Source organism: Triturus cristatus, chromosome 11 (assembly GCF_964204655.1).
Source record: "Triturus cristatus chromosome 11, aTriCri1.1, whole genome shotgun sequence".
In the NCBI taxonomy this organism is placed as follows: Eukaryota; Metazoa; Chordata; class Amphibia; order Caudata; family Salamandridae; genus Triturus; species Triturus cristatus.
Window position 1 is genome coordinate 1,132,260,801 of NC_140594.1, and position 27,709 is coordinate 1,132,288,509.

The 27,709-nt window shown below is 47.6% G+C and overlaps 1 protein-coding gene across 2 annotated transcripts in view; it reads right to left on the reverse strand.

Moving 5' to 3' along the window:
* Positions 1-27,709, reverse strand: part of ARMC9 (armadillo repeat containing 9) — a 542,713-nt gene that overhangs the window by 51,880 nt on the left and 463,124 nt on the right. For both annotated transcript variants that reach the window (XM_085635734.1, XM_085635735.1), the window contains exons 22-23: positions 8,737-8,873; positions 5,660-5,792 (exon numbers count right to left, since the gene is read on the reverse strand). In XM_085635734.1, the coding sequence (XP_085491860.1) occupies positions 5,660-5,792; positions 8,737-8,873 (270 nt within the window). The remainder of the gene's footprint in view (positions 1-5,659; positions 5,793-8,736; positions 8,874-27,709) is intronic.

The following is a 27,709-nucleotide window of genomic DNA, read 5'->3' on the forward strand; positions in this document are numbered from 1 at the left end:
CCGGTGTGTGGCTGTAATGAAGGTCAGTGATCAGTCTGTGCGTGACCATACTGGTAGAAGTATATCCGCCCTAGCAGATGCCACACCAATCTAAAAGCTGCTGCCCACTTGTTCCATGTGTGATCCAGATGTCTGCTGGGAACACTGTCCCTTCCTGCGGAGACTGCTGCCTACAGCCATCGGAGTCGTGAAGCAACATCCTTGCCAAGGACACTTCTGTCGGGCATGTGCTTGCAGTCCACAAAGAAACCGCGACAGAGATGCCAGTTTGTGCGCTTCTTAGAAACAGAGAAGATGCATAGAGGAAAAAAAGGGTGGTTCCCAACCAGACTGGATCCTCCGCAGATGGTAAGGACTAAGGAATGAAACTAAGTAATAACTGCGTAACTGAAAGTGATCACAATATTCACTGGAGGGGGCGATCTGCATTTGAGCAATAACAACACTACTGCATGAAACCCGCCCCACTCCACCCCCTCCCTCCCTCCCTCCCTCCCTCGAGAGAACAACCTAGACCAGATAAAGAGATCACAGGGAGATAGCAGACAGTGGCCCAGCCAGCACTCAGAGCCCAGGAGCCCTTGCACCTATCGCATGTTGTGTACGCCGTTCTAGTGTGCATTAAAGTAGTTTACTTCTGTGAAAGTAAGGGTTAGAAAACCATTGATTGCGCTGTGTGGTTGACGAGTCCTGAGCCCGAGCACTGCGACACTACCTCCTTGAGAAGCCTGTGATTGCTCGCAATGGCTATCAATGAGAGTGAAGTGGTGAAGGGGCTGCCCTTGATCCAGAGAAGAACAAACCCTGGGACAGGGGCAACCAACCTCAACTCCCATGGCTGAGGCAAAGCAGACCATGCTGCCTCTGATGCCCCTAAGAACAGGGTCCATCGTGGACTGAAGACATGGTTCCTTGGTCAATGGCTTCATTGTGATGCATTTCGATTATATAAATGCCCTCAAAGTGCATCTTCGATTCAGTCTGCGAAGATCAACATCTTTCTTACCTTCAGTAATCCTCTTATTGGTGGATAATCTGGAGCTTTGCTCCCAACTTTGCTTGTTTTCTTTATCACCAAAATTTCATTTTAAACAAGATACAGGGTGCTAGGGAAATGTCCCTTTCAAAATAATTCATAAGCTTCATGCCGTGCTTCGACTGCAGATAACAAATGTCCGTCAAGGATCCTCACAATGTCTGTCTGTCGGGTCTAAGTTCTGAACAGGACATGAAATCATGTGACAAATGCTCCTTAATGCACCAAATGTTGATCAAGGCGCATGAGGAGCCCAACACTGCAGAACACAAAAAAGAACCCCTCTAACCGCCACGTGGCCATATGTACCCGGCAGGCGGCTGAATTCGATATTTCCTGCCGAGCTGATGTGCTATAACTTAAGACCATTGGGCGCTACAGATCATGATATAGACAGTCATGGAGGCAGAGAAAACAGGGGGCTGCTCATCCTGTTATTACCCGTACCCAACAATAAAATGGAGGAGTTGGGACGATCGTGGCCCTTTGGCTTCTGATCACCTTCCTGAGTGACCAGTTTAAGATATTGACTTTCGTCCTGGTACTTTACGCCCTGAATGCCGGGGACTCGATGGAGTCCTTGAACTTGCAGGAAATATACTTTCATGTTCTGGTCGCGCAGTCCTACAGAAGCTTCCTATGGTTCAAGGCGGGGTAGAGCGCCTCCATGCAAGACTACCCTTCTGCCTCACCTCCACTCCTCAAGTGGTTACAAAGGTGAGGTTGGTGGCCGCGGCCCATCTACACAGGCCGGGGATACATGTATTCCCGTACCTCAATCATTGATTATTGAAGGTGGGCACGCCGCTGTCAGTTTTGAACCTACTGATTTCAGTCACCCCAGAGGTTTTTCTTCAACAAACAGATATCCCACCTACAGCCTGTGCAAGAATCTCTTCATAGGAGCAATGAAGGGAGTAGAGAAGTAGTGTAAAGAGTGGAGACTCAGCACAACCACACAGTAGATGCAACAACGTACAGTCCCGCCCAATGCTAGTCGTTTTAGAAAAAGGTAAATGGTCTTCCAGAAGTCGGAGTCGATTTGCACATTTCAGAGAGCCCTTCACCACCAGGACAGTACCTTTACATTGTACTTTTATAGCGCTCTGCCTCACCCATAAAAGCCTGCTTGGGACTTTTCTAGGCTAGTTCTGTGAGTATATTGAGCATTGTGTGTCAAGCATGCTATTCCGTTCACCTATCTAATTCCAAGCATCTGATGCGCTACCAGAGGGAGACAAAGACTTTCTTCGTAAACCCCTCTCCGGTGGATATCGCTCTCAACCCTAAACCATGTGCGAGGAGGAACGGACCACCAGGCCTTCCCTGGATAGCCTAAAAGATATGGTGTAGTAGCTTGGGCTGCTGATCTCTGTGGGGCTTCAGCCCAGAGCCAAGAGATTTACAGGCTGAATAGATAAGCTTGAAAATACAGAGTCTGAGAAAGGCAGGAAACCGGATCTTCCTCTGAAACAAAACAGAAGTTGCCAGCTCACTATTCAGCGAGAAGGCAATTGGGCATAAAAAATAGCCTTTAGGGCAAAACAACACAAGGGAGACAATAACATAAGCATGGATCGGTTGTGTTCCTACAATGAGCATTGTTGTGCAGTGAAAGTAACGGAGAAGCTCAGCCACAGACCATGGAACAAAAGACCACGCAACCAGAGATGGGAAATTCCCCAGATGAGTGGCAGACAATAGCTAATGCGATCACACTGGAGGGATGAGACATCACCTGATACATAATAATCCAATGATACCAGAAGAATGAGAGACAATTACCCCTTGCCACTATACGGCTTTCAGTCAAGCGGGATCAGTTCTTGGGAAAAGATTGTGCATGGTCTGTTCATCTCTCCACTCTGGAGCCATTCTACACAGCAACAATCCTTTACTGGTTAAAGGAAAGCCTCCAGCATCAGCCAAGGTTAACTTGGCAAAGTTCAGTATCTAACGCAATGCAACCCACGAACGAACCTCAGAGGGCCAGTCATCAGTGAGGGTGTGTGAATGTAATTGTACATTTAATGAAACATCTGTCATGTTTTCAAACACTAAATGGTCCTTCTCAGGCCAATTTCATCCCTGGGGACCCCATCCCCCGGCGCCCAACATCTTTTATGGGGGGGAAGGCTGCACACAGCCCACTCTACGGTCCGATTTTGACCCCGGGGACTTCATCTCCCAGGGCCCAACAACTTTTAGGAGGAAGGGGGGCATGCGCTATCCCACTCTGGCCGATTTCGGCCCCGGGGATCCCATCCCCGGGACCGATGTAATCTTGAGGGGGAGGTGGGCACATGGCTCCGCATTACCCAAGGCCTGACATATTCTTCAGAAAGAGACTGGCAGGCAGACCCCCTCCCCGGGCTGTTTTTGGCCTTGGGGATCCCATCTCACAGGGCCCGACATATTCTTTTAACCGGAAGGGGGCTGCACGCCCCCCCTCCAAGTCTCTAAAGGCCCCGGGGATCCCATCCCCCCAGGAACTTAAACTTCTGAAAAGGAAGTGGGGCCATGCTGCCCCCCTCCCTGAGCCATTAATGTCGATAGGGACCCCATCTCCCAGGGATGGCTCACTGGCTGTGTCCTGGGGAGCCTACCCCCCAGGACATAGCAATTTCCCTGCCCGCACCAGCGTGGGCAGGGAAACCTGTGTTGTCTGCCCTCGCCATGCACTGCTAATTACCCCACATATTACATCACTCATAACATCTTCTATGACATCCTTGATAATATCACTGCAACATTTGCAGTGGAATTATTGATGAGAAAAATATGGATGGTGGTGGCGCAAGTTATAGTTACCTTAGGGCACAAGTGGTTTACTTAAGATAACTATAACTGGTGAATTTTAATGAAAACGATACATTGTTCCTGAACATTACACCGAACTAAAACATTACTTTAACCTGTTTTGTTTCTTCAGTGAATATATATATGTGTGTGTGTGTCTCATCAGCGGCTCCCTTTTGCTGGATGTTATGGCGCTTCTATGGCAGTGCGGTCCCAAATACGGGAGAGCCACACAGTATTATTGATTCCTAAAACCTTGACAACAAGTCGAGTCGCACTCACGGGTAAGTCATAATTCTTTTATTTCCAAAAGTCTATACAAATTCAGGTCTCCCAGTAGTATACACATTACAATTCACGACAGAGCCAAGATCGATTTTCTGAACTGTAATAATCAAACAGAAAAACCTCAAGTGACAATAAGACCAATGAGGGTTTCATGAAAAGTACAAATTGTATGCTTATTTTAGTTTTTTCTCAAATTAATTAATAATCACTATAATTAGTAAACTACACTTCCCAGAATGCATCATTACTGCTTGTTTGATTTTTACGGTTTATCATTACAGGCAGTATGGGCTTATGTGTATAAATAGACTCAACAGGTGGATCACTGCTAACCGTAATCAAGACCAAGTGGTCGAAACGTGTTGGTTTGTGAGCTTTTGAAGGTGATGGCTGTTACTCACTAGATTAAATAAACCTTGCAACAAAATCTCCTGGAGTGTGAGTGGATCAGTTGAACTATTTTGAAAGTGATGGCTCGTTAGGTCATTCAGTGCATGAATAAAGAAACATATCCTTGGCGTGGCGAACGGCGGGCAGGATCTTCGTTGTAAGAACAGAGCCTTCTGAGCCCCATGCCAGGGCGTGAGTTGAGCCATGATCCCCGACAATAGCCGGTTACCACCAGTCAATCCACCTTGTGATTTCTCATAGAATTACTAGATGGTTTCGTAAATGTTATGAATATAATTTGTCTTTTGATTTGAGCGTTTTGAGCAGCAGCACTAACTTTTGGGTCCGGAAGAAAGCCGCAACACATTTGAGGGTTACAGGCTGAAACATGTCAACCTTTTTGTGACACTAAAGCAGGTTTAATTACTCCCACAGTGCCTTGTTGTTTTTTAATCCTAGCCCAGGGATATCCCAATAAAGTTATTTACGAGCCCTGTAGTTACTTTTAATCATCACATTCACTTGCGCAGCTGCCCCTCATCACCCCCAGCTCATCAATTGGGTATTTATTATACCTCTCTTTCACCAAAACGTCCCTGAGTTCCTCTCTCTCAGTGAGGGGTTTGTAGCCTATACCGTGACTAGGCATCACGGTGTCGAGGAGGTTCACAATGATGAAGCATGCCATGTAAGGTGGGTGAGGGAAACCGTCCTTTAAAAGGCGCACTTCACCATGGTTAGGTTCCAAGCTATGAAAACAATATTAATAGACCCAAGGGTTCCATTTTGAGTTTGATACGCTCACTAGGGGAGCAAATCCTTGCAGGGCCCTACCCTTCCTCTAGCCCCCCTTTCTGTTAAAACTGGGTGACATTGTGCCTGCTTTAAAACGGTCTTTAATCCAGGAAAATGTATTTCTATCTGTTCCGCCAATAAAAACTGCAAATGTAAAATGAGAATGTGCAAAGCTAAGCTCCAATCCAGAAGCAGGACACTGGAATTCTTTTCTCGTTCAGCCAATAGCAAAGCCTGGCAATTCAGAGTTGTATAATCTTATTAGATCTAAACATTTTTGATTATGAATTCATTCAAGAAACCAAGGCTATAAACAGCAGCATATGAGCCTAGCAGCTGACAATCTCTTACGTGCTGGCCTGAGCGCTGCCCTTCTCCAGACTGAGGTCCATGGCGCGGGGCGAGAGGGGTTCACCGGCCCCCTTCAGGTGCTGCTCTGTTCTGTATGGTGGTGAGAACATCCTTGAGGATTCGGTTTCTATGGCTGCACATTGGAGGCAATGATATTTATCAGTGTACAGTGGTATGAAATCATATTAATAATCCTAATTAAAATAATCCCATCAACATTAGGAGAATAACAGCAAATTACCGCTAGCATTCATGACAATGATCGTGTTCCGGGGTACCATATAGTGTACTCGAAGCAGGATGCTCCGAGATCCCTTTTTACCCCGGGCTAGAGAAATGTTAACAAATAATATCTAAAACTTTATTCCTGGTCCAAACACTTTATGGCTATGTCCATGGTATCGTGCGAGTAGGGGTTCTCTTCTGCCACCTTGTAATCTCAGTGTAGAGCGATCAAAAACTCCACGTTGCACCCAGAGGTGGACCCTGAGGGCAGCATGTGTAAAGACACAACCTTTTTCAATTTTTATGTATTGAGTTTTACAACAAACAAAGCAGTAGGACAAAAAGCATTTATATAATAAAGCTTTTATTCCGTAGAGTAACATTTCGATTTGCAAAATGTAAGCGAGATAAAAAGGGGGGGAGGAAAGTGGTAGGGAAGACAAGCAAAGGATTCAACAGGGACATAGTCACTCAAAATTGATCCGCCTGTAAAATGTTGGTTAGAGCTGAAGTAGATGCATCTGGTCAAACCAAGTTGGTAAGTCGCTCACCATGCTCAGTGGGGCGTACAGGCGAGTTGGCGCCAGGCAGGAGAGGTGTAAGATAGTATATCTCCTGAGAGAGAATGTTATAGCAGGGGGGATCCCCCAAGTCACTGAGTGTTCGGAGATAGTGCGTCAGGGGAGACCTAATTTCTCTAGGTCGGGCTCATGCGGGCATCAGTTCCCAGGATGCGTTCAGCAGTTCCAGCCGCGCCTCCCTCATAGGAGCCCGCCCCATCTCAATGGATCGCTACCCTGCGCTTAGCAATAAGTAGCATTGGCGTCAGCCGGCGGACCCCGGAGAGGACCTCCTTGACATATCCTAAATAAAGACAGATCCTTAGTGTGCTTTCTCTGCCTCTTCCCCTTGCTTAGATTCCCGCAGAGTGTGAACCTTTGCTGCACCAGCTGCACTCTGGCAGCGTCTGATTCTGGAGATGATGGTGGCAGTGAGCCGGGGATGGACCGCATGCTCATGGGGCGAGGGCGCCGACTGCACAGAAGGCAGATCAACTACATCATCTGGTTTTATTGAGTGAGTCAAACCAGTCTGTAGTGTCTCGAAGAGCACAAGTGGGGAGAAAAGTGAGGGAATGGATGATGTGTCCTTTATCACTTGTATTCATAGGCAGGATGAGGGGTTAATGTGTCAGAGAAAAAGAGAGTTGAGCGAGAAAGAGCTCGTGTTCATTAGAGACACTGAGACGGAACTGAAGTTCCCGGCCATGAGAGGTAAAAAGCAATTGTAGTCACCCAGGAGGTTGAACACTGATGCAAGATGAAGATGCCACATAAGAGGACAAACTAAAGCTAAGGTGTGGGGTCTGCACAAGCAACCACAAGGGGAATGAGGGAGCAGGCTGAAAGGATATGGCAGACCATGGGGTGGAGAGGTCAGGGCTGTTAGTGGGGGTGTTGTGGATGGTTTGCATTACATAATCTTACCTCGTCCACTTTTTCAAAGACACTTGGGGAGTGGGTGATCGCGGTATTATCAATGTGGAGGGGACATCCTGTAATCCATGACAGAGAGGATGATGAAGGCACAGAGTGAGCAACATGAGTGGAAAGGGTACAATATCAGCAATGCAGCTAAATCTGGCATTCCAACTGCATAATGAGTGATCAGTGTTGCAAGTTTCCTTACGGCTATATGTGCCGCATAGATGTAGCGTGTGGCAAGGAGAGAAGCTAGAGATGTGGGTGATGCTTGTCAATAGGTGAAGATTTGAAGGTTTTGTAAGTAATGTTGTTGACAATGAATTCAGATAGCATGGATTAGGTGAGGAAGATGGCTTTAGTGTGGTGAAATTATGTGTGCCAGGGCTGGGAGATCTTAGGTGCCTGAGTGGTGATAGTAGAAACAGGATGGGTATTGGTGGGCACTGACAATTTTCTCAACCGCTTTTTGTGTTGTGTACCTTGTCAGCACACATCAGTCGTGGTAATCACAGACGCTTATCTTTCATTGCGGCACAGAGGTCCCTGTCAGTCAATCTCATCCTTAAAATGGTAGGGCCCTCTGCTCAAAGCCAGCCGTGAGTGGGCAGTGTAGCCTTTCCAGGGACAAGTGTGGAAGAGATGGTCTCAGTCAGTCAGCTTAGGGATTTGTACAGCTAGGGATCACTTCATGGAGAAACTGTACCCAAAACGTCTGGGTGTGTGTTCTGACTTTTTGTGACTACAGAAGCGCTCGTGCATGTGAACTCCTATCGGTGATTACAGGGCCTGAAGTGCACAACTGTGCATTGAAGATGATAAACCACTTAGGGAGTTTAAACAACCACTGCCAAACCAACAAGAAGAGATTCATATTGGAAAACACCACCTTGCAGCTGCCAATAGGTAATGAGGGCAAAGAATAGCAGCTCATTGACTCTTTTGCTGAACTCTTCAACTGCCTTATATGTAAGCATGCTAGGTCAAATCTTATAGCACACTTACCCTAATGGAGGCTGTCAAACGGTGCGCGTCACCTTCTAAACAAAAGTCTACCGATCGGTTAAGAGGAGGTGTGTGTGTGTATTCTACTGAGAAGATGTGTGTACAGACTCCAGCTAGGTCAACCCTTCAAACTAAAGGTACGGTCTTCCTCTGCCATCTAAGCTATTGTTGATTGTGGACTATGGGTCACAATTATAGGAACGAGAACAAGAATGTTTAGCAAACTAATCTTATGGCGAATCAGAAAATCCCCATAGCATCTAACCACACAGATAAGGGTCTGTCCATAGAAGAGCTTTTCACACAGTACCGTGCATCCTGTCCAGGAATCATTCCATGAAACACAGTACCCGCTTCGGGACTTACATGCAGAGGAGATGCAGTACTCAGAGATGCTGCTCCTACTTCCACTCCGTGTTGGTGGCCTGGAGATTTGCTGGAACTGAATCCTGCCGTCTCTTATAGGACTTGGTGCTTGTCGTGACCTCGACGAGCTCTCTGGGCTAGGGGGAAAAAGAAAGCCTTCGGGATCAATCCAAGCGACATGAAAGAAGCATCATTTCTTTTACTAAGAAGAGCGATTCATTCGCATACAAATCCTTAATCATTACTTTAGTGCAGGACTACAAATATCATTGTAGCCCCAAGGCATAATATTCCCCAGAAGTGCTCTAACTATACTATTTTTATGGTACCATGACTTCCAGTGGGTCATAAAACTGTTAACGCATAAATTGACAGGTACCCTTTTTAGTGCAGGACCAAGCGCTCCTGGGCAAAAGTGTCAAGATAAGGGTACATGGGGCGTAGCTTCCGCACTGAACAAGATGGCAGCGGACCTGTGACGCTCTGTCACAACGAGGAGCTTACCTTTATTCTGAAGCTGCCAAGTGGAGATTTTCTTGGGCTTATTTAGCCCTGCTTTTCCTAGCAGTAAGTTTATGCCACCGTGGGAATCTCTTTCCTGACTTATAGTGCATTATATCACCGCCACCGAAAGTCTCCGATTTTCAAGCAAGCAGGCTCCATTTTGCACTGCTCGCATTTCTTTCTTTACTGTACAAATGTGGTAATTATCTTATGGTATCATTCTAGCTCTTCCAGCTTTTCATGGTTTCCTGCCTACATTTTTGCTTTACTTACGGAATTTCAGCACTCAGCCTCCTGACCTCATTATGTGATAATAGGTTCTGTCCATGAGACCGCCATTTTAGTTTGCCACCTTTACTGGATGGCTTTCTGGTTATTCTCTGTGTTCCTACTGTGGTGCAGGTCTTGTAGCCATCATCTGAGTTAACTATACACTGTTACTATTTTATTGGTCTCCTTTTTAACTTACTGATCTACTGCTGAGGTACCTTGGTCCCCTGCTCTAAAGACTGGCTTATGCTTACATTATATAGGCAGACTTAAATCTACGCATACTACAAAGATTCACACTAAAATGGCTAGTGACTCTGTCATAGGGGCCGGAACTACTTCCTCAGGAGCAAAACCAAAAGGGCCAAAAATGATCCTCCATCACCTATTGCTTCATCTAGTAATCCTACTTCAGGTACCATTCTGGATGTGGCGAGGAGTCTAAAACCGTTTACCTTTTAGGAGTGCTACCAATAAGAAACTACTACATATTGAAAATCGATGGATCATTGCGGAAGGCAGGATGGTTGAGATTGAACAACGTGTCAGCTCTCTTCAAGATATATCTGTGAAGATCTCCTTACTTGAACACGAGAGTTCAAGGCTTAAACTTCACAAGGAGTATTTGGAGAATGAGGAGCCTCTACAATACCTTTTCGCTGTATTGTCTATCGAATGCTGTTGAAAGCATTAATCTTCTTACATTTTTAAAGAAATTCTTTCCTGAATTTCTGGAAGTCCTCCTCTTAGTTTACAAAGCAAACATCGTTTAAGACGACCCAATCTTTAATCTTCGAAACCTCGAGGCATTAGAATGCATTTTCTGAAATTTACAGATCTTTTCCATGTTTTGAAATCAGTTAAAGCAAAAAAAAAAAAGACTCATATGGTCTGGACATAAATTATTTACATCGCAAGATAATTCTACTGTATCCAACGTTCGAAAAAAGGAATTTCTCGCCTTGAGACCTCAGGTGAGAGATTTGAATATTCGTTATGGAATCCTCTATCCATGCTCATGAAAGAACACCTGTGAGGGGTCTACTAAAACCTTTGATGATACTGTTAAACAGAAAGAGTTTCTTCAAACTATTGCCTCAAATGTCATAGAAACTAATGTTTTGAAACCTTTAAGATGATTTATGCCTTCTGTCTGGCATTCTTCTTCATATTATACAATTTATTTTTCTTCTACTGTCCGTCTTGTCCTGGTGTTGACACGTCACATTTGCTTCTTCATTGTTTGTTCTTTAAAATCTGGATATTCATCCTTGATCTGCTTTCTTTTCTCTCTTATTTTTTACCCCATATTTTTCCTTCTTATCTTTTTTTTCTGAGTGCTTGACTTTTATTAGGATACTAGTGTCTTTACCCTAACTTACGTTGCCACTGTTCTCACATCCTTTTCTTTTATTTAGCAGATTACCATCTTTGTCCCTTTTTTACCTCATGTGTCAAGTATGTATAATTGTGTCTTTTGGAATGTTTGAGGGCTTGCATACCTGATAAAAAGCCCAAAGGTAGTGTCACATCTAGCTAAACTTGAATCTAAGATTGCCTTTTTACCAGAAACGCAATGCAGTGCTTGTGAGTCTCTTAGATTGAAGAGACAATGTGATGGTCAGTTTTTGTTTTCCACCAGCTATTGACCGAAAGGGTGGGGTTGCTATTTTATGTCATTAAGTGCTGAACCTACATGTTGTTTCTACAGAATGTGATAGTGCTGGCAGATGGGTGCTAGTTATTGTGGATCATCAGCAGATGACTCAACATTTACAATCCTGTTAAATCGGATCCTGAGTTATGGCATACTATTAAGGTAAAACTTGCAAAAATTTCCAACTCAAAGGTTATTATAGCTGGTAACTTTAACCAACTGCTAGATCCTTTTACGGATCGGCAATCCAAATACAAATTTTAACCAGAGGCATCACATAAGGATTATAAATTTGTAAACTCTTCTATACCATTATTTGATGTTTGGCAAACATGTAACCCTGATAAACTGGAACAGTTTTTCTTTTCTAATGTTCATAATACAACGTCCATAATTTACTATTTTAGCTACTAAATCCATATTAACTACTTTGCACTCGGCTGAGATTCCTTCCATTTTTATATCCGAACATGTTCCAATTCTTGCTACTTTGGATAACTCCGGTATTGGAACAAAAACTGATAGATGGAGATCCAGTAACTCTTTGTGGTCAGACAATTGTTTTATTTCTGAAGCTACTGACTTTATACAGGAATTCTTCCAGTTCAATAATGCTGCTGATACTTTAATTGCCGATAACAGGGATGCCTTCAAAGCTTCTTATTGAGCATTTACTATTGCCTACTCAGCAAAGTGGAAAAATAATTTAACCAGTTAATACATCCTTTTGTTACAAGAAAATAAAGTTCTTTAACATAGTTATTCTTCTTCAAAATCTTCCGCTATACATCATGATTTAATCATGGCTTAATCTGATTTAAATAAACTTGCTACTGTTGATGCATGCAATATTGTACTTAAAGTCAAGTCTCACTTTCTTGGAGGGCAGAACAAAGCTGGTAAAATGCTTGCTAATTATCAAAAAATTAAATCAAAACGTAAAGCTGTCAGTTCCATCATTAATTAATTAGATGATTATCTATCAGTTTCTAATGCTGATATTTCTACATTTTTTCACACATTTTATGAGTCCTGATATACTGAAAATACTAACCCATTAATGTTCAATCATTTTTTGATGAAATCCTTCGCCCTCCCCTATATCCCTGGTCAATTTTCAGATCTGGAAGCTGATATTACTATTCGAGAAATTCTCACAGTTATTAAATGCTTGAAGAGAGTGAAAGCTCCTGGCCCGGGTTGCTTCTCTATTGAACTGATTTCTTCATTTCCCCTGCTTTGGCACACACGTTGTTGGAACTTTTTAACTCCTTTATATCTAAATCCAAAGCCAAAGATCAAAAGTTTGGTAAGAATTATATACCCATTTCACAATTATTACTACAAGATATTTACCAAGATCCTGGCTTCACGCTTGAAATCTGCTATACTCAAGCTTGTCAAATCAGACCTATCTGGTTTTATTAAAGGGAGACTCGCTGCCTATAATGCCAGAATGCTTTCGAATGTTGTTATCCAAGCTGGAAGAATGACATCCCTGCTGGCAGCATTGTCAATGGATGCTTAAAAAGCTTTTGACCGGATCAATTGCCACTATATGTTGAAATCGATTCAATAGTTTAGCTTTGGCCCTAAATGAATTTCCTTCGTGGAATTACTATAGTCCAATCCCCGAGCAAACTGATTTGTGAATGGTCATTTTCCCCTTATTTTGATTTGCACCTAGGTACTAGACAAGGCTGCCCATAATCTCCTTCATTCTTTGTCTTATGCTTGAAGCCCTTTCTGGAAAAATTAGACGTAACCCCAACATATCTGGTTTTAAACATGGTACTCAGGAAGTAACACTATCTGCCTATCTAAATGATATTTTAAACTTTATGTCCAACTCTCTTACCTCTTTAACCGTATTTTTTATTACAGGAAAAGTCCTTATACTCTAGTATTCCGTGTTAAATTGCACTTTCCTTTAAAGTAATAATTTCTTGTTGGAATGATTTAGATAAGTTGTCTATAGTCACTTGGTGGAAACGTGTGTGTGGTGAACATAGGATTCATACTGTAACCTCTCTTAATATATTGCAAAAGATTAAGGGGTTGATTACAATGTCGCTCGGAAAGCATTCCGACCGAATTGGCCTCGGAATGGTTTCTGACCGACTCCGGTTTGGGGAGTCTGACCGACCGATTACGATGGTTACGGATACCATTAGGTCGGACTCCCATTGACCTTAATGGGAGCCTGTGTACTGACCGAATACGCAGGCTCCTATTGAAGAAAGGGGTGGGTGGAGAAAATTTTGCACCCTGTGGCGGACACCCCTTGGTGCCTGCCACACTGTGCATAGTCTGAAAGGGGAGTCCCTTGGGTACCGCCATGGGCCCCATATGGAAGGCTCCGGGTGAAGGGGGGTCTGCTATGTGGCACCAAAGTCAGATTCCGACAGCCGATACGCGTCGGACAAACCGATTTGGAAAGGCTATCCGAATCTGACATCGTAATTACTCAGTCGGGAACCCGGTCCGTAGACCTGTACGAGTCGGTTCCGAACGACTCTTGTTCCTCTGAATGCCATCCAGAACCGAGTCGGAAACCGAGTCGGAAAGGGTGAACATCATAATCGGTCGTTCCGAAAGCTTTCAGAATAGGTCGGAAAGACAAGTTCCGAATCGGATTCGGCAGACCTGAATCCAATTCGGAGCCTTTCCGAACGACATCGTAATCGACCCCTTTATCTGATCTACACTGTCTACATGTCACCAATTTTCTTTCTCTGCACTCCTAACTTTATTATTTTTTCTTTCCCACTTTTCTTTCAACTCTTTTGATCTTTCTTTATTTACTCCTTTCCTCATTCATCTTTTTCTCTCTTCCCTCCTTCTCTTTTTATGTCTTCTATTTATTCTGATAGTTATACCAACGTTTTGCAATCTTTACCCATGAATTGATTTACATGCTTGTAATTCTAATATTATTTTCATTATGAAATTGCAATAAAAATAGCTTATAAAAAAAAAGGCACAGGTACATTCATTATAAGGTACTAGGGGAAGTGTTTGAGATAACACCAACCCAACCGGACGCGATGAGTCCATTGAAGAGATCGAGATCAACACAAGCACCCACCAGCTTACTTTAGTCAATGAAAGGGCTGGAAATGACTCAAACCCAGCAGACATCACCAGTACATAGATGGGCTGGATAGAAGTTTATACAAGCAGCAGATTATATGAATATCAGATTTTACCACACATGCTTTTACAAGGCATGCCTTTACCCTGCAGGCATTACTGTGTTTTAATACCACACAGTACTTTACCATTCATGCTTCAATAACGCAAAGCATTGGTATTGCCTGATATCTTTATAGATCTACATTCACTGAAAATACCAAAGGTTAAAGAAACGTTTTAGTTAGGTAAAAATGTCAGTTGAAACACACTGTTTTAAACTAAAAAAGTCACTGAAATTCATTTGTTATAGTTGTCTCAAGGAACTTTAACTTGTGCTCTAAAGTAACTATAACTGACGCCCCCGTCATGCACAGTGTTGTTACAATGATTCCATGTTGGATGTCACGAGGGATGTTATTACTGCAGTCATTGAACAGGTCTCGAGTGACGTAATATGTGAGGGTACAAGCAGTGCCTGGCGAAACCGCCACCTAGTGAAGTTCAGCAAACCTACACGTTTCTGGAGAGTCTAGGGAGGTGTGATATCCGTGGATAACATGATGTTTTCTTACCTGGAATGCCATGCAACCACCAAGCTGTAGCTAAAAGCACACATATTCTGAGATGGGAAGTTCCGTAATCTACGGGGGAACCACAAAATACCTACCTCCCAGTTTTTTCCACATTTATCCCGATAAAAACAATACCCCACTTGTGTGACTAGGCCTATGGCCCACAACAGGAAAAGATTAAAGTTTCCATTTTAGAAAAAAACTGTAGTTTTAGACAAAGGCACTTTTCCCACACCCAACGCTCTCGAGGTAAAAGCTTTGGTACTTGAAGAGTGGTAATTCCTGATGTGGCTAGGGCACCCGAGGAGCACATGAAAATATAAAATCCCCAGGAACAGAGTTCTTCTAGCTGGAAGCCATGGTAGAAGAGATGGACCCCATCACAACAGTCGCTACTCTGAGAATGTGGAATCCCATTTCCAGCAAGGACTGTTCAGAGCCTTCGGCTCAAGCTGAGCTTTACCAAGAAGGATAAATATACAAATCATGAGGAGGACTTGTGTACCCAATAAAGAAGATTTGTTAAAACAAAATGTGGGATGGTTGGGGCTTACAGGCTGGAGACAATTCTATTACAGGACCGGAGGCTTCGGATTATGCTTCTCTTTCTTATATTTGCTACTCACAGCAGCCAATGAAAAACATTTTGTATGCAAACAAAACTACATTTCCCATGATGCTCTTCCATACATCACATCCTGTATAGCCCCATAAGAGCCACAGTGTCCTGTTTCTCCTTCTCTTTCTTTGCTGCTCACGCAGACAGTTAAGTGCTCGGAACGTTATGTCGTGATTATGACTGTTGAGTTTACCCTTGATGATTTTGAAGTTATGTTTGCGCTTATATAGCGCTAGGCAGAATAACTGTGTTTAAACATGTGTGTTTTTATGCTGGGGGCAATTTGTTTTCTGTTTACGTTTGCCATGTATTTTCGATTTAGCGCTCGCGGGCGCTATTGTTGTTGGCTTGCCGGCATTTTAAGAGGTTCCCGCTGGGAGACGTGCGATCTGGGGGGCAGCTTCCACTGCAGCGGTGCATAATCATCTGGGGTCCCCTTTTGGGCATGGTTTCCTTCCCCGAGGGCCGGCAGGCCCCCTCAATGATTCCCGATTGGGGATGCGCTACCGCTCGGAGCAAAGCGGTGATAGCACACGGGCGGCCCGCTCGGCCTTCGCTTCACCCCCCGCTGGCCGCTGCGTACCGCGCTGTTTGTTCACGCGCAGGGCCCAATTAAATCTTGAAACGGGCGACGCCGCCATTTACTTGTTGAAGGCGGGTATTGCGGGGCCTTCCCCGTCAGGAGCGGGGCATCTTAATGCGGGCGGCCTGATCAGGCTTACTGGTGCTCCCGCTGGACTGGAAATGTTGCGCTGCCCTTGGCAGCTTCCATTGACACATGTAGGCCACAGGTTCTGCTCACGTTTGCAGCGAGGCTATGTGGCCTAGGGGGCAAGGCTTTGCCTCCGACCCCAGAGGTTCGGGGTTCGCACCCAGGTGCGCCGGGTTGTGTTTTCACTTGACAGGATTGTCTTTAGATTTATGTTCTATTGAATTTTGGAACTCTTGTTACAATTTAGGAGCGATTTGTCTCTCATGAATGTTCAGTTTTCCTACTGCACTGGCTTGTGTGCGCGTGGTAGCGCTCTTGGTTTAGCCCGACAGGGTGCAGATTGGGTCGCTCCCACAAGAGTGGAGATGGCGCACTGATGATGCCTGTGGCATAACTGATTGGGCCTCCGTTTGATCCTCAGGGGAAGGACTTGGTACGGCCGAACACAGAGTTGTAACGCTCCCTCAAGGGCTGAAATACTGCGCTGTCTTTGCAGCATGTCAAATGAGTCACTGGGTGACAGAGGCTAGCTCTAGAGTATTGCTTTAAGGTTAGGTGTTTCATTGCTTAAGGTTACAGAATTAACATTACTCCTGTCACTTCCACAGGGTGGTTCTGATCATTGCGCGGTGTCGCGCTTTCTCCGCCAAAGGTTTCCCTAGTAGCCGAGTGTGGTTATGGAGTCATAACGCTCCGGTGTGCGTAACCCAATTGGGCTACATTTAGGCGTTTTGGTCTACGCACGTCGCACGCGTCCCTGGGTTGCTTCATAGGCTCAGTGCCTCGTGCCTTACATTGGCAGATTTCTTTGTACGCCTTCCAGGCTGTAACAATCGGCTGGCCCTTGGAGTGCGCACACGCTCCTGATATTTCACTATGACTCGGACGCCCATGGGGCTGGAATAATTTGACTACAGCTTTGCTGAGGAGCCGCGACATTACTTTTCAATTCTCGTGTGCATAGGGTTGGCTCCCCCTCTACTCCTCCGTTACGTTGTGCTTGGCACAACTATATTGAGTACAGGACACCCCATGGCAACGCATGGGTGAGATATATGAGGAGGATGTGATCTATTCGAACGGAGCGCACAAGGCTCCTGCACTAATTATGTTGACGCTCAGGTCTACACGTCCTTGAGTAGGTCAACCGGGCCCCAAATGTAACCGCCCCTAGCTTGGGGACGCAAAACTTGATTGACGCCTATCACTCTTGAGTCATTTTTCTTCCGTGGGCATGTTTTTTCTCTAGATCATTCCACATGTCAGATGTTAGGGCACCGCACGCGCGCGACGGAACTTCGATAAGGACACAGTAGTTATAGTTCGGGTACCGCGGCCGGATACTCTGGTTACGGCGGAAGAGTTCGTCCGGCGCCAGCACCGGTCTTCTTTACTGGCTAGTTGTACAAGAATCTATGAAAGGGTTTCCCGGAGCGGGTAGGTTGCCAGGGAAACCTCCTGGTCGGGGTCGGACACAAGCAGCGACGGACAATTCTGACGTCCGGACTGCGCTGACCCGTGGCGACGGACCCCATCTGGGACCGCTTCGTTGCGGGTCGCAACTATGTTAGGTAGGCATCGTTAACCTTGGTCACACCCTCTAGATTTCGGGGGGCCTCTCACGAGGCCGGCCCTTCGTAGACCATTTAGGGTTTCTGTTTGTTTTCGTAATTACTTTCCCACTAGGTTCCACAAATTTCTGCTATATGGCTTTCGGGGAGCATCTCGTGGGATGTCGATGTAGTTATGTATAGATGTGTATATTTCTAGATATATATGTGTGTGGGTTTTTTAAAACGGACATAGGCCTTAGCCTCGCATCTTTCCAGACGTCAGTTTTCCTCTTTGGATTCCAATTTGCCCTCTGGGCTACAAGGTGTAATGGCCTTTTCGGCTCTTCCCTTGGATACCCTGGTGTCGCTTGGCTTCGATTTTTATTGTCAGAGTTATCTCCTTCCTCGCAGATCAGCGATGTCTTACAAGACCTAATTGGGAGCTTCAATGGGACCCGTTCTTACGTTATCCATGCAGAAGGTTCCGCTTCGGGCTGTTGCCGGTGTAGTGGGGCGCTTAGCACAGTCTGGCAACTGTTTGTTTTCCTGCCCTCCAGTCCTTTCGAGTCCCTTTTTTTCCACGTAGGTCTCTTGACACGCCCTTCTCACCGCGTGTAATATCTCGGTTGTGAGAGTTATTGATAGGCCAAAGGGTACGAGGTCATTTTCCTAGCGGATTTGGTCACGGACTGTTGGCATTCTGCCGGTGGTAGCAGATTTCGGTCATTACGAATTAGCATCCATAGCAACAGGGCGCAGTGGCGGACTGGTGATTCTGGTATCTCCAGAGGGAAGTAGGTGGCAGCTTCGCCCGAAGGACATTCAGTGGTTGTAAGCCTTTTTTGGGTTTTTGGCTCTGCAGACCCTTTTTAGTGGCAGGAATGCTTCATCTCAGCCGTTCGGCTGGAGATCAGATCCATGGGGCAAAAGAGGTATGCCTTGTCTCACGACTGTCGGTGGGACTCACCTATGTTTTCCTCCATTCCATCCACATTCGGAGAAGGGGACGCGAAACAAAAAATGGCAATGATTAGCGGAAGCGATCTTTGCAGCGCTTGTAGGAAGTATCCATTTTGTTTTCAGTACTCCTTGAGTCGGCGGCGCCCGACCCGAGTTCTCCGCGACCCGTAACACCATTCTATTTCATGCAGAGGCGCGCATGGTGGATTGGGGCAGTGGTCCTTTATGATGTGCCAAGGAACTATAGCTCAAAGGTTAGTCTGGCGCCTTTTGGTGGCACAGAGTCAGGGTTCAAAACATGTCAGGGCTGTACATTCAGTTTCCCCAGGTGGTATATATGTTTTCATGCATCGTTTTTTGTTATGTTCTACGTTTTCGGCCACACTGTTGGTGTTCATTTACCAACCCTGGGTCCTTCCATGCGAGCGTATTAGTTTTCGGCGTCGACAGGTCGCGTTTCTCGGTACGTACACGTCGTGCTATCTCCGTGAGAACTGATTTTTCCTACCTTGTGTATGTTTTACTAGGTAATCCGGATTTGCGTTGCGTTCCCTTCGCAGTGGTCATCTCGGCCATTTAGGCAGGTCGTTTTCGATACAGGCAAGTTGGTGGGCTTGCGCCTGTTTTTCCCTGGGAGTTGTTGAGAGGCAATGGGTAGCATAAACACCCATACCAAAATAATCCGCTGTGGAGGTTCTCTCGCTTTTTGTTCTTTGACAAATGGTCAGCAAAATATGTCGACAGGGAATAGCCTATTGTCAGGCGGTGTTGCGAGACCTTTTACCTTTCGGGGTTCCGACAACGGGACAGACCCACGATTGTACAGGTACAGTACCTAATCCAAGGAGTTTCATTATAATTTTTTTTTTTTTTTTTTTTTGAAAAAGTTTTTATTGAACAATAATTCGGTTACAAGTATGGGCCTACAACCACCCGGGCCGGCCGCTAGGTACATAAGGAAATATACACATATCAAGGCTGCAGTCCGTTCCCAGGGCACTGCCCCGCAGTGGCTCAAGATAGTTCTCGAAGAACAGCAAGTGTCAGTCCAACAAGAACAGAAACAAAAGGAAAAACAATAAAAACAAAAGGCGAGTTACGAGGGATACCAGTGCGGTTCAGGCTCCCCCCGGGAAACTCCAGTCAGAACATTTGAGCAATCCGCTAAAGAGAGGAGTACCGGGAGGCCGGGGACGGAGGGGGGGGGGAAGGGGGTCAAGGGAGATGAACGTCCATATGTAGTTGTTACAAAAAGCGCCAGGAGCCGTCAAGGGTCAGGGGGACATGGCGATATCAGTGTCTACCAGGGGGGGCGTACAGATGCCTCCGCGATACGCATTCCATTGACCCCAAATTCTACCCCATGCCCCCGGCTTGCCACGGGCCACATACACTGTCTTCTCCCGAAACATACACCAGTCCATATTCTCCTTCCATACTGACACGGTGGGCGGCCGTTGAGCGCCCCAAAGTTGCGCTATATCCCTCTTGGCAATCATGTTCCCTAGGGCCGCCCACCGAGTCTGAGCCGCGTTGTAGTCATTGGGCTCCCACACATTCAGGACACAGCGACGCACCTCCGGCAGCAGCACAACCCCGGTGACCTGTCCCATAACCGTGTGGACCCGGCGCCAGTAGTCCGCCACCTCGCGGCACTCCCAAAGGATATGAAGAAAGGTGGCGTTGAGCCCGCAGCCTCGTTTACAGAGCCCGTCGTCGGAAAATCCCATCGCGACCAAGCGCGGACCCGTAACATACACCCGGTGGAGAATCTTGAGCTGTACCAACCGGAGACGAGCCGGAATGGCAACCTCCTTGGGGGACGACAGTGCAGACTGCCAGTCTTCGTCGTCCAATTCGACCCCATCCCCAGTCCAAGCCTCCCGAAGGCGCACCAGGAGATCCGCCCGGTGATTAATCAATTTTTTATAAATTAAAGAAATAGTACTATCAGGGACATGTCCGTCAAGTACGCGGTCCTCGAGGGGCGAGGAAACAGGGATCTTGGTCCCCTCCCCGAAGACCGAGAGCAGGGCGTGTCGAACCTGGGCGTAGCGGAAGAACTCCCTGTCGGTCAGCTCGTATTCGGCCTGGAGCACCGCGAAAGTCTTGACCGCGCCCTTGTGCCACAGGTCTCCCACTTTGCTAATACCAATCGTGTCCCACTGGTCAAACCCCTTGGTGGTCCACAAGCTGCCCAGGCGGTCGGAGGCAAACAAGGGAGTAGCACATGTCATTCGCTCACTCCAGCCCATGGCCGCAGTGGCAGCCCTCCAGGTCCGCACAGCAATCTTAGTAGGACCCGTAAGGGTCCGGTCAGCCAGGCGGGAATAAAGTGCCCTGTTGTAGTTCCCGCCGGGAAGCAGGAACTTGTCCATCTCATACGCCGGATTCAAGCCGGGCGCATACGTGGCGTGGTTAATGGCAGATAGCTGCGAGGCCCAATAGTACCTGCGAATGTCAGGAAGCGCGATGCCCCCGTCATACCAGGGGAGAGTGAGCTTGGCAAGAGCAATACGCGCCCGGCCGTTCCACACCAGTCTCCTCTGCAGGCTCTCCACCTCCCGAAAGTAGGCCACTGGGATAACGTCGAAGGAGTTCTGGAGTGCATAGAGGAACCTGGGAAGGGACATCATTTTAAACAGCGCGGCCCGACCCAGCGGGGACAGGGGCAGCCTGCACCACCGGGCCGTGTCCTCACGCAGTCGCCGAAGTGGACGCAGAAGATTCTGCTCGTAGCGAGCCACCGGGTCCAGCGAAACGTATATCCCCAGGTACTTAAAGCCGCTCAGAGATATTTGAATCGGGAGCCGAGGCGGCAGGAGAGGAGGACCACCAGCGATGGGATAAACGCAGGATTTAGACCAATTGATCGTGAGACCCGAATTGTTCCCAAAGGAGGTCAGAACGTCAAAGAGGACGTTGAGTGACTGCCGCGGTGAGGTGAGATACAGGAGAATGTCGTCCGCATACAGCGAGACCCGATCTTCAAAGCCCGGGCCCCACCGGATCCCTCTAAGCGAGGGCTCCCAACGGAGCCAGGCAGCGAGTGGCTCCAGGGCGAGAGCAAAAAGCAACGGGGACAACGGGCACCCCTGCCTCGTGCCCCTGCCGAGGGCAAAGGGCCGAGAGACCCGCCCATTCACCACCACTTGAGCCATGGGTCCCGTGTAAAGGAGCCTCACCCAGCCAATAAATCCCTCTCCAAAGCCGAATTTATCCAAGACGGCCCAGAGGAATGGCCACTCAATAGTGTCAAATGCCATCGTGGCATCCAAAGAAACCAGCACGGCCGGTTCGGTGAGGAGCTCCGCCCTGGCGAGGACCCCGTGCAGACGCCGCAAGTTAAGAGCGGTGTTGCGGTGCGGGATAAAGCCGCATTGGTCCGGATGAATAAGGTCGCACACGACACTCAACAATCGATTGGCCAGGACTTTCGCCAGGATTTTAGGCTCCGCATTGAGCAGTGAAATAGGCCGGTAAGAGGTACAGCGGTCACGCGGCTTGCCCTCCTTGGGGAGAACGACTATAGTGGCCAAGCGCTGGTCGGCCGGGAGGGAACCCGCCGCAAGAGAGTCGCGGAACATGCGGCTGAGGAAGGGCGCAAGCTTATCAGGACGCAATTTGTATAGTTCAATGGGCAGACCATTAGGACCCATAGCCTTGCCCGAGCGAAGGGAACGAATCGCGGTCGCTATTTCATCCGACGATAAGGGGGCGTCCAGCCGCTCCCGGTCCTCAACGGACAGGCCGGGCAGAGCAATATCTCTCAGTAGGAGGCGAGAGTCATCCTCGTCCCTGTCAGTCACCGGGGAGTACACCGCCCGGAGGTGGTCAGCGAAGCATTCCACAATCTCATCCGGCTCAGTCACACACACACCATCCGCAGCACGCAACTCGGGGACCACACGATTCACTCTCTCCTTTTTGTCCAGCCATGCAATCAACTTTCCCGCCTTGTCCCCCGCGTCATACAATCGGCCCTGCTGCTCCCTATACATAGTTTTGGCCGCGTCAGTGACCAGGGACCTATATTCGAACTGTTTCAGGCTAAGGGCATGTAGCCCGTCCGGAGTAACATTCGCCTCCAAGGCCGACTCCAGCCCCGAGATGTCAGTCTCCAGCTTCACCACCGCCTCGCTCCTAACCTTCTTGGCCACCACTATCTGGGCGAGGGCGTGTCCACGTATAACAGTTTTAAAGGCTTCCCAAAGGGACAACGCAGACGACACCGACCCCTCGTTTTCACTGAAGTATTGGTCCATGGCCTTAACCAGGCTGTCACGAATCACAGGGTCCCGCAGGTACCAGGGGTTAATGGGAGCTATCCGCCCTGCGGACCGCGACCCGGTGTCAAAGACAAGCCACAGCGGAGAATGGTCGGAGATACCACGCGCCAGGTGTCTGACCTCTCGAATCCGACCAGTCTGCGCCGCGGGCATAAGGAAGTAGTCTAACCTGGAGAGACTCCCATGCGCCCCCGAATGAAAGGTGAACTGGCACTGGGTCGGATGCATTAGTCTCCAACTATCCACCAAACCGAAGGTCTCCAACATCCCACCCAGCCATGACTGGGCAGCGGGGAGGGTCCTCGGTGGGTGACGATCCAGTTCACCCGAAACCACAGAATTAAAGTCCCCGCCCATGAGCAGGAGGCCGTCCGGGAGGTCAAGCAGCATTCGACCCAAATCAGTAAAGGTGGAGTTCTGGAGGCCCGGGGGGACGTAGACTGAAACCAGGGTAAGGGGCTGCCCCTCCCACCTCCCAATCAGACACACATAGCGCCCTCTGTCATCCGAGACTATCCTCGTGATCTCCACCGGAAGGGAGGCTCGCAGGAGAATGCCCACCCCCCTGGAGCCAGTTGTGAAACCAGAATGGGCTACGAGGCGGTATCCCCCCCTGTTCATCGCATGGCAGACATTGCCGACCAAATGCGTCTCCTGGAGAAACACCACATCAGGAGTCAAACGACGCAAATATTGCAGTACAACACCCCGCTTAATGCGGTCCCCCAACCCATTGACGTTCCACGACATAAGCCTCAACCCGTCTCCCCCCATCCCCTCCAATGGGTCAAGAGGCCCCCAGCCCGCAGCACCGCTCCCAAATATGGATAAAAATCAATACCTCGCCCTGTAAACAAAAAACACACAACTAAACAACCCCTCTTCCCCCCCAACCCCACCCCAAGTCCAACGCCCCCCACCCTGCACCCCTGCGGGCCAAAGACCCCCCCCAACTTGCAGTGTGCCTGTCGCCCCACTAACCCCATTCTACAAAAAGACCCCGGAGGAGGAAAGGGACCCGAACCCGCCCGCACCCCTCACGGGTCCTGGTAAAACACAGTATGCAAAAGAAGTAAGACCCAACTGTACAGTGCAAAACCGCAAAAGCAAGGACCAAAGGTCAGTCTAAGGGGACCCGTCACCTGCGGTGCCCCCAGAGGGCCCGGGCCGGCCACCCCCGTCCGGCAGCGAGTCCAGCCAGTCACTTGCGGCCACAGGAGTGTCAAAAAAGGCTGTCCGCTCTCCATGCTCCACTCGAAGTTTCGCCGGGTAGAGCATCGAATACTTCAGGCCTAGCTCGCGGAGACGGCGCTTCACCCCCTGGAATCCCATCCGCTGTTTCTGGACCAGTTGCGTGAAGTCCGGGTAAAAGTTGATGGTCGAGTTCTCGTAGCGGACCGGGCCACGGGTCCGTGAAGCCTGCAGAATAGCATCGCGGTCCCTGTAGTGGAACAGTTTAGCCACGATAGGCCTCGGGAGGGCCCCCGGCCGCGGCCGGCCGCCCGGAACTCGATGGGCCCGCTCCACAGCGAAGAATTTGCTTAGGCCAACCGGGGACAACTGTTGCAGGATAAGTTCCTCGACCACGAGGTCCACCGGGCGGCTGTCGGAGGACTCCGGTACCCCAATGATGCGGATATTGTTGCGTCGGGCCCGTCCCTCGAAGTCCTCAAGCCGCCGGGCCATATGGTCGTTGACCACTCTAATGTCCCCAAGCGCGGCCCGCAGATCCGACACCTCCGCACCCAGGGTGGAGGTCCGTGTATCAAGGGCCTGGACCTTCTCGTTGGTTTTAGAGAGGTCGGCCCGAATCAGGGTGACGTCGATCGCGACAGTGTCGATCTTACGGGCCAGGGCCTCATATTGCGTCGCGATAGTTTCCCTGATGCCCTCGATGGCACCCATAATGTCCTGTAGGGAAGGTTCCGCAGCGACGGTCGTGCCTCCCCCCGCAGCATCCGGGGAAAGGCCAGCAGCGCCAGGGGACCCCCTGCCCTGGGTATAGCGGTCCATGTTGTTGCTCTGGACCGCTCCCCCGCGCAGTGAAGCCTTGGTCTTGCGCCCCTCCGGACCCCCTTTGCCCGCCATGTGAGCGCAGTCACTCAATGGGACCTCCGATCAAGGGGTGCGCGGGTGCCAGCGAAAGGACCACAAACTGTCGGTGTAGGGGTCGGAGGCGTCAGACCCGCCAGTAGCAGATGGAAGCAAACCTCGGGCAGAGGCCCAGGAGGCACCTCGCCACCTCGAGCACGCACGCCAGCTGATCTCCTGAAGGCCAAAACCGAAACCGAAAGTGCTGAATCGGTAACTGGCACCGCGCTGAGGCCGCTGTTGTTCAATTGCAGCCCGGCCCCACGGGTCACCTTCACCCCGGCCACCTCCGTCGGGTGGGTCCCAAAAGTTCCGGCGACGATAACTCAGGATTCCCAGGTCCGATTAGAGTTTTGAAAAGAGATATATAGTCAGCTGGTCTTCATCTCTCAGATTCCATACACCAAATCAGGATATTCTCAGGATTTATTCCGAGGAGCAGAAAGGGTCCGGGGAGCCCTGTGCTCACGCGACCATCTTGGATGCGCGCTAGGCTCCTCCTCCAGTTTCATTATAATTAATGTCAGAATTACATCTGGTCAAGGTCTGTTCACGCTATGTTTTCCAACTGATGCAATATACGTGTGTTTTTTCCATGCCTCAGGGTTTACATGGGAGATTACTTGGTGTTACTACCTGCGGTTGTGATATAATTGTTGTGCTATAACTGTTTATTACATTATAGAATCTTTACATATGTCTAAGGCTTATAGCCGGTGGTTGATGGCAGTTATGCCAGCATACGGTATCCATTACCTACTGTTTGAGACAGTCTGTTATTGGGACCATATCTCTCAATGTTGTTTGCTGATCCACATAGTACAGGATGTTTCAAGATATACTGATTGATTTTCTCACTCTATATTTGGACAGTTATTATTAAACCGGTGGGTGATATGACTGTAGTTGTGTCGGATAAGCGTTAAACTAGCATAATCCGAAGCCTCCGGTCCTGTAATAGAATCAAAAATTAGCTAGCATTCGCGCCAAGAATTTTCCATTCTATTAAGGACACGGAGGCGAGGATTATCCCACCCGGTTTATTACAATATTGGTAATAATTACCCACCCGCATGTACTTGATATTCTGTGTAAGCAGAAGTTACGGGTTTTCCCTGTCTCCTTCCTTTCAGGTTCTGGGACAAGAAGGAGCAAGTGTACTTCTGGTTTAGAAGACGTTCAATTCCGGTTTGGATATGGATCTGCCACGTTGGAGGATGATTATTGGACTCATATTCCGTTTTTTGGACTACTGTATTAATGTTATTGATTATTAAGGTTCGAGCAAAGAAAGAGGAGGAGAAACAGGACACTGTGGCTCTTATGGGGCTATACAGGATGTGATGTATGGAAGAGCATCATGGGAAATGTAGTTTTGTTTGCATACAAAATGTTTTTCATTGGCTGCTGTGAGTAGCAAATATAAGAAAGAGAAGCATAATCCTCGCCTCCGTGTCCTTAATAGAATTGAAAATTCTTGGCGCGAATGCTAGCTAATTTTTGATTCCTTTCAGAAGAATGTGAAAGTAAAACTCAAAACAGGAAGGAAACAATGAATCAGAGCAGTGATTCCAAAACTCGGGGTCGCGACCTACTGGTGGGTCCTGAGCTAATTCTTGTTGGATCCTGAAAGTCCAAACAACAAATAAAGATGCCTTTAAATTCTGTGTTAATCTTGTCACATTTGCTGCGCTTCAAAGACAAAGGTCAAATGTCAGGCTATGTCTTCTGACAAATTGCTGCTTACTTTTTTTGACATTGGGATTGGTGTTCACAAAAGGGATTGGTGTTCACAAACTGCTCTCACTGCAGTCAGAGAAAGAAAAGTAAAGTGAATTATGTGAAAATCTTGCTGGGGAATGGTGGTTGTGAAAGGAAAGGTTGTCGGATTTAATTTTTTGGAAACAAATCAACATTTAAAGATGTGTAAATCAACTGTACACATTCAGCAGTTATTAAAGAAAAAGGAAGCACTTTTTTTGTAATTCTGAAGTGAGATGGATGTAAAGATTTTAATAGGACCAAAACAAATCAAGACTCGTTACTTAGAGATTCACAAATGAGAAATATTCACTGAAACCTGACTACCACACATTTTCATCTGTGTGCAATATAGTTTTTATTAGTAAAACTGTATTTCTGTGCAAATTTATAGGCCATTTCAATGGAACATGTGTTGTCTCCAAATGACTGCACTGTCACTTGATGCTTTAGTTATATTTAAAAAAAATGCCCAGTTCATGTCCATTAAAGCTAGGTGGGTCGCAAACGTTTATAGTTCTAAAAAGTTTGGGAAGCACTGAATCAGAGGGGGAACGGTAACCTAAATACCCCACTTCAATTTGTCCAACCCAACTCGTCCGAGGAGCTCTTTCCTCAGCAATTATCCATGGTTCTGTCACCCATTAGCAAAAGAGGCATTAGGTGTTGAACTGAGGCGGCAGGTGGTGCACAAGGCCTGTAGCATGTTGAGGAGCCAACCATTTTCACGTCTTTGAAGCCAAACCCTCTATAATGATTTCCAAGCTTTGTGCCCTCAGTGAACAGGGTTCATGCATCTCTCAGTCTTCTACACACATAAATCACACCACACTCCTTGGGAAAAAAGAAG